A 7412-nucleotide genomic window follows, 5' to 3' on the forward strand; every position below is an offset into this window, starting at 1 on the left:
TGATCAGGACGATGTTTTCTGTCTCATCCCCGCAGCTTTCTCACCCAGCAGCATCACCGGCGCTCACGACTCCACCATGACCTGCGGGTCCATCATCTCCCTGGTTAACTCTGTCGTCAAGCCTGAGGCCAGCGACGAGACGGCCAACTTCTCCAACTCCATCGCCGACACATCCGCCACCAAATAAAGAAGCTAAGGATATGACAAAAGCATTATGAGATCAGTTGAGAAAAAAAAACAAGTTGTTCTTGAAAAACAGTTTCATAGTTCAGTGTTGCTTCAGGCTTCTCTGTTTCTGTCCAAAAAGCACATAAAAAACATATAATCCATAGTGTCATTGAGATTTTAGTTCATTTATAACAGCTGTTAAATCTTTTGCTGAAGCCAGTTCACCAGCAGAGAAAATGAAACAAAAAACAAAAAAAGATTTTCAAGTTCACAAATAACATGCAAATATCAGAGAAACGTTGTTTTGAAAGTTGAGTAAATGTACAGTAAATGAATCTCTTAATTGTCAGTAATCAAGGTTGGGCCAAATTACTGAAAGTTAACGGTGACTAGAAGATAAAATGACACAGTTTTGCAGAATAATGATATTAAAGTCCTTTCTTTCAGTAAATTGACTAGTGCAGTTTTCACACAGTATCAGTCATGAAGTGTTTACATTAACAGTGAGTTAGTAGAGATCTGTTCAGTTTAGTTTAGTTTAGTTTAGTTCAGTGCAGTTGGATATTAGTGGACTGTTTTTGACAATCAGATTTCAGACTTTGAGATAGATTTTTAGACAAACTGGAGCTCTGTTACTGCACGTCTCAAGCACTTATTTAGAAAATGTCAGAAGTGAATTTTGGCCAAATGTCAGTATGTGCATTAATTTCTTGTAATTTTCCCCTGGTTGAAATGCACTACATACTGTTATTATTATGAGTTTGTGAGCTTTTGAAATAGACTAAAAAAGTTGACCCCACCTTTCTGGTGCTTCGTGTTTTAAAAGACGTCCAGACATCTCGGTTAAAATTGGACTACATTTTTGTCTGAGCTGCAACAATCAGTCGATTAATGGATTAGTTGATTGACAAAAAAATTAATTGACTATTTTGATATTCGATTAATAATTTTAGACATTTTTCAAGAAAAAAAAACTGACGATTTGTGTTTCTTTGTCATATCACTGTAAAATAAATATCTTTGTTGGACAGATTAATCAAGACATTTGAAGATATTAACTTGAACTCTCCACTTTGTGTAGACAAAGCAATTAATCGATTCATCTGAAAAAGTAATCAACTGATTATTTGTCTTAAAACAACACTCAGCAGTTTGTATGGACACTGAAAGAGGTTTTTCTGGCTGTAATCCTCCGTCTTGTTCATACTGTCCTGTTCATAATGCACTTTTAATGGAAGTGATGGGGGACAAAATCTGAACTTAATCTGAAGCTTCAGTTTATCAAATGTGAGTTAATCAAATGAAGTGGACATCTTCCGAAGTTACACTCTTGTCTTTGTGTTTCTCTGTTGAGCTGCAGTCGAAGCACCGTAACAAAAACACAGAGCTTGGTGCTGTAAAGATGTAACTTTCAAAGATGTCCGTCGGACTGCTTTATCTTCAGATAAACTTTGAAATGTAATTTTGCACAAAAGTGGTGACTGTGAATTTTGGTCCCCATCACTGAAAACATGTGACGAATGGATCTGTTAATGTCCAGTACGAAGAGGAGGAGCGATTACAGCTGGAAAAAACCTGCTTCAGTCTTCATACGGGCACCTGACCTTTGTTTTAAGACACATTTGAAAATTGTGACCTAAAGTTACATATTTCTGTGTGTAGTTAGGACCCATTTCTTTTTGATATATTGTCATTAAGATGCCGTTGAAGACTGCAGACATTACATAAACTATATTATAACCCTCTCCAAATTACCTCAAACATACAAGCATCTGGAATAATCTGGAATAATCTAATAATGATGGCTGTTTATAAACCTGGAGGATTTATCTGTCCAGTTCCATTTAAAACATCCACTTTTAAACAAATTTAGCCCAGATTTGTACGTGGACATTTTCTTACCTGCACCATTGAAAACAGTCATTTATCCCTGAACAACAGATCATCAGATCGTTGTATTAAAGTCAGCTGAGTTTGAAGATGCTAAAACTTTTTTTCCCCTTTGTCTGTGAATTAAAGTTTAAAGCAGAAAACACACTGTCCGAGACACTGAGAATATCCTGAGTGCGACTGGAGCGTTAGCAGGGAGTAAAAAAACAACAAAAAAAATAACACAACAGGCAGGTTAGACATGAATCATTGTGTTCTGTGTCGGCGGGTGATGAGCATCGCCTGCTTATTTATGGCACTGATCCACCGGTGTCATTTATTCCACAGGATTTGCATGTCTATTGTACAATAACCCCTTCAGTGCGGGAGGTCTTCTATGCGCACGGGTTACTGTTTACAACTTTCACACACTCAGGTAGATGGAGACGCAGCAGAGGCTGAGGGGCTGAATTTGTGATGTGCAGAGCTCAAGCAATAATAATTGATAAATCGATCCAGAAAAGGAATCAGCAACTAATTCTGATAATCATTTAAGGCATTTTCAAGCTAAACATTTGTTGTTTTCAGCTTCTTAAATGTTAGAATTAGTAGTTTAATGGTAAATTTTATATTTTGGGGATTTGAACTGTTGATTGGTTTGAAGATGAGACACTTTTCATTGTTTTCTGATGCTTTACGGACCAAATAACTAATCCATTATTAATCAGAGAAATAACAGATTAATCCATAACAAAAATGACTGCTGCAGTTGCAGCCCTTGTAAACTCTACAGTTGTGCTTTTAACAGATAGAATATCGTGCGTTAACATTTGCATATAAACAGTAATAACTCCAACACAAACTCACTTCTGTTGTTTTTTTTACTTCATGAACTAATGAAAGAAATCCTGCGTTGCCCACTTTTCAATTGTGCTGTTTAAGTGTTAATTAAAAAACAACTCAGACGAGATTTTTTCTTTCCAACTTCCTGCTGTTGTGACGCTGACTAGCTCACCGCTGTACTGTATATTCTTTATGCGTTTTGTGTTTTATGGAGATTCGTTTTGAACTGCATGCTTTGAAAGTGTTTATTTGTGTTTGTGTTTGAATAAGACAGCAGCAAAAGTAATTTGGAGTCTCTGAGTTTATGTTGCTACAAGTTTTAGGGAAATAAAAACGCTCTAAGTGATGGAGTGTAAATGTGATGGCGTGCTGGGAACAACAATATAAAACCGACTCAGAAAATTACTTGTATTTTCTTTCTGCTGCGCTGTGGGAACATTCATTGGATTCTGCCCCATCTGTTGTAATCAATAACGTGACCATCTTGTTTTTTTATGAAACGCACTTACTCTTAATTTCATCCACCAGTGGTTTTAGAGAGAAGAATGTGGAGTTACCTATGAGGCTTTGACATTATAAATCACCTCTTGAGACCAGATTGTACAGCAGTATCGATTGATCCTGATATATCACAGAAATTTACTGTCACTTCTGTTTTCAATTAAAGATACAATCAGTCAGATAATGACTTAATTGGATTTTACAGAAGATTGAGTTTTATTGCCCTGTGCTTTATGAGTTTAGTTAAGGAAGGCCATTTTATCACGGTTGTCAGGGGCGACCGGCTGCCGCTGCCTTGTCCTTCTGTAGCTGCCGCTGCCCTGTGTACAGCGCAGGGGAGAAAGTGTCACAGGATTGGTTTTCCTTGAGCTGCCTCTGCCTCCATGAATCATGCCCTCCCATAATAGATAAAATCTGCTCGGATCCCACCGTGACACCTCCTGGTGGAGTGATGGCGGCTCGATACAGACAGACAGCGTGGAGGAGGACGCTGCCGGCTCAGAGGTGGAAACGGAAACTTGAAACTTAAATTCAGGTGCAAACTTTTAAGGCGTAGCTCAGTGTACATTGTACACAGACACAAAATCAGAGTAATTAACTGAGAGTGAGGGTCTTTTTTAAGAAGCATAAACATGTCCAGTAAAGGAGAAAAAAAAGTTTTATGGTGTTTCTGTCTGTTACCCTTTAAATATTCACAAGTAAAAATAAAATGTTTACTGAACAAAATCTAATTATTTACCTGAAAATTCTAGTTTTTCTCTTTTATAGTAGAAATTATTATTGGAGCCATAATTCCTGCACAGATTCACACTGAAAGAAAATATGTTCTACAATCTTAGCCTCCTTTTCAGGAGTGAATTTTTATCCCAAATAAACCTTTTTATGCACAAAGTCATTGGATAAATAGATGTAATTCAGGATTTTAAAGCTCATTTTTTTGGCTGCTTCAGGCGGAAGTGGATCAGACAAATATGGTTTCTTTGCCTCTTGGTTTCCCTATAGCGTATTTTCTTTTCAGCTGATTGGGGTAATATCCTGTTGATTAAACATCTTGAATGATCCCATTAGTGAACCTCAAGAAGTCAGTGCAAGAAAAGCTGCTGAATCCTTGTTTTAATGGGAGGTGGAGCAAACTTAATCACTATCATATTCTCTAAAAAAATTTTTAATATTGTAGCCTCTAAGATCAACGATTTCCTAATAGAAAGTACCTGTTGTTCCACATGAGTTTGTTCTCTTGTAAAGGAGAACTTGTAATTCACAATCTGAGATATCGGGAACTTCTGATATCGAATAAACCTCCAACGTCTCCAACAGAACACAAACTCATTCACACGCCTTCAACACTTTTAAAGTGTCTTTGAAGATAAAATTACTATCACACATATTCTGCATCTGCTTGTTAATACCAGGCGACTTATTCAAGACCTGAGCCTCAAAACAAATCTCACTCCCATTTTCCCCAATGTTTAGTAAGACACAGTCAGGATGTTTGGATCTTGAGGGACTAAACTAGACACGAGTCAAGTAAAATTCTTAAAAACAAATATCTAAAATGTTCAGTGGTCAAATGTGATCTAATTACCACCAACACCTGTGTCCCTGCAGTTTCTCATTCTCTCGTTAGGAGCCGATAAAAGCCCTCAATTTTAATTTCACTTTCACTCATCATGTTGGAGTTAATCTGGAAAGATTTCTGGCAGGTTCAAGGCTCGACAGTTTAGTTATTTGTTGCACAGTTAAAACACTTTCAGTTGAAAATCTGGAGCTGCTTGTTACAAAATGAAAAAAAAAAGATACTCAGGGTGTTAAAGAACCCATATTAATAAAGACACATGATAATAAACAATAAAATGACAATTAAGTTAATGCAAACTAAAAACAATGTCACTACAATTTAATTACAGGGTGGTGCATGAACTGATGTGAAGTCTTTGCTGATGATTAATAATCAGGATAAAGGTTTTACAGATCATATTATCTGTTAGCCAGTTAGGAGTCTTCGCTGGTTATGTGGTTAACTGCTCTCTGACTTTGTAAAGCAGCTCACTCTGTTCCTGGGCAGATTTTGGAGAGAATCCACTTCACAGACATCTCAAGACCGCAGACACAATAGTTTTATTCACTGCATCACTCTGTGGGGCGTTATATCATCGGGAAAGATTAAAGTTGCGTACACTCGTCATACGGTGGAGTTTAATTTGTGAGAATGACTCACAATCACTGGCAGTCATCTGCAACATCATTACAGCGACACAGTCCTGAGTGGAGGCCTCCTCTCAGGACTGTGTGGGAGCATTCAAACTGTATTTTCCCTCCCTCACTCTTTCTTGTTTGGTGGCACCCAGGCAAACTTCAACCTGAGGAGCCAGAACACCTGAAAACACCTGTGAGCGTCTGCAGAGCTGCTCCGTATTTCTACAGACTGTAGAAGGAGGAAAGAGTGCGGGTTCTCACTGCTAAACTTTGATCACAGCAGCAAACAGAAACAACATGAAACAAATCTGGTTAAAGTAAAAGCAAATTTGGGCAGATATTTCAGCAGCTCGAGAAAATATTTAAATGCTTAAAAAACCCGGAAGAAGTTTACAGAAGAGAGTTTCTTTTCACAGTGTCAGCAGGTGCTCTGACCCAGTCATAATGATTTGACCCTCGTCAAGGTCGAACAGGAACCCAACACACCGACTATGAGAACTGACTGTTCACTTCTATCCAAGTCCTGGACCTGCACTGTTGACACGACACAATCATGGGTACGTGGTTCAGCTGTGAGTGTTCATGAGGCCAATACATTAAACCATTTTCCCAAACTTCAGTTTTGTTTCCCAGTACTGTATTCTGCAGGCACCCAGTATTAATAAAAATACAAGAAATGCCATAATTGATTTGTCCTTTCTTCTGAAACACTCCCATGTTCCCCACGGTCTCGTTTTCTTCCACTGCACTTGCTGGTTCCTGCTGGTATTTAAATATATTTAAAGTATTTTATTAGTACGTGATTCATCCAACAAAACGACGCTGTAAATCACAGGCTGTCGGTGGAACCTCAGATTCTTTTGAAAACTTTTCTGCCCACATGAAGCTACGAGTCTTACCCTGAGAGTAAAGATCAAACTGTCTCATTTCAAACCTGTCATTTCTTTTTTGTTAAAAAGCATCATAGACCTGCTGGGTGGGTAAACATGTTTCAGGGTTTCTGGGTAATGGAGTCAAAACAGTTACATGGTTACATCCTGTTGTCCCAAGAACGTGCCAATATACAGTATGAAGTTATATGTAATATGTAAATTACAGCACGTAACTACCAATAGTTCAGTATCAACTCTAATTAATTAATAAAACTATCCCGTGAAATTATTTTAAAATGCTAATAGCCAATATTTCTGTATATACAGTACTATCAGGCAGTGGCTGTAGTTAGTGTGTGTGGAGGCTGTAGTTGACAGTGTGTGTGGAGGCTGTAGTTAGTGTGTGTGGTGGCTGTAGTTGATAGTGTGTGTGGAGGCTGTAGTTGATAGTGTGTGTGGTGGCTGTAGTTGACAGTGTGTGTGGAGGCTGTAGTTGATAGTGTGTGTGGTGGCTGTAGTTAGTGTGTGTGGTGGCTGTAGTTTGTGTGTGTGGTGGCTGTAGTTAGTGTGTGTGGTGGCTGTAGTTTAGTGTATGTGGTGGCTGTAGTTGATAGTGTGTGTGTGGTGGCTGTAGTTAGTGTGTGTGGTGGCTGTAGTTGACAGTGTGTATGTGGTGGCTGTAGTTAGTGTGTGTGGTGGCTGTAGTTAGTGTGTGTGGAGGCTGTAGTTAGTGTGTGTGGTGGCTGTAGTTGACAGTGTGGGGTGGCTGTAGTTAGTGTGTGGTGGCTGTAGTTGATAGTATGTGTGGTGGCTGTAGTTGACAGTGTGTGGTGGCTGTAGTTGATAGTATGTGTGGTGGCTGTAGTTAGTGTGTGGTGGCTGTAGTTGATAGTATGTGTGGTGGCTGTAGTTGATAGTATGTGTGGTGGCTGTAGTTAGTGTGTGGTGGCTGTAGTTGATAGT

At 38.7% G+C, this 7412-nt stretch overlaps 1 protein-coding gene across 1 annotated transcript in view; it reads left to right on the top strand.

Annotated features, from left to right (window-relative positions):
• The window catches only part of dmrt1 (doublesex and mab-3 related transcription factor 1), a 29404-nt gene extending 27005 nt beyond the window's left edge, over positions 1 to 2399 (top strand). Inside the window, exon 5 of the mRNA XM_087176069.1 lies at positions 36 to 2399. Coding sequence (XP_087032195.1) covers positions 36 to 187 — 152 coding nt within the window. The 3' untranslated portion in view covers positions 188 to 2399. The remainder of the gene's footprint in view (positions 1 to 35) is intronic.
• The last annotated feature ends 5013 nt before the right edge of the window (positions 2400 to 7412 follow it).

Source organism: Seriola lalandi, unplaced genomic scaffold (assembly GCF_002814215.2).
Source record: "Seriola lalandi dorsalis isolate HSWRI2012SDOR001 ecotype SW California unplaced genomic scaffold, Sedor1 jcf7180002054524, whole genome shotgun sequence".
Lineage (NCBI taxonomy): Eukaryota > Metazoa > Chordata > Actinopteri > Carangiformes > Carangidae > Seriola > Seriola lalandi.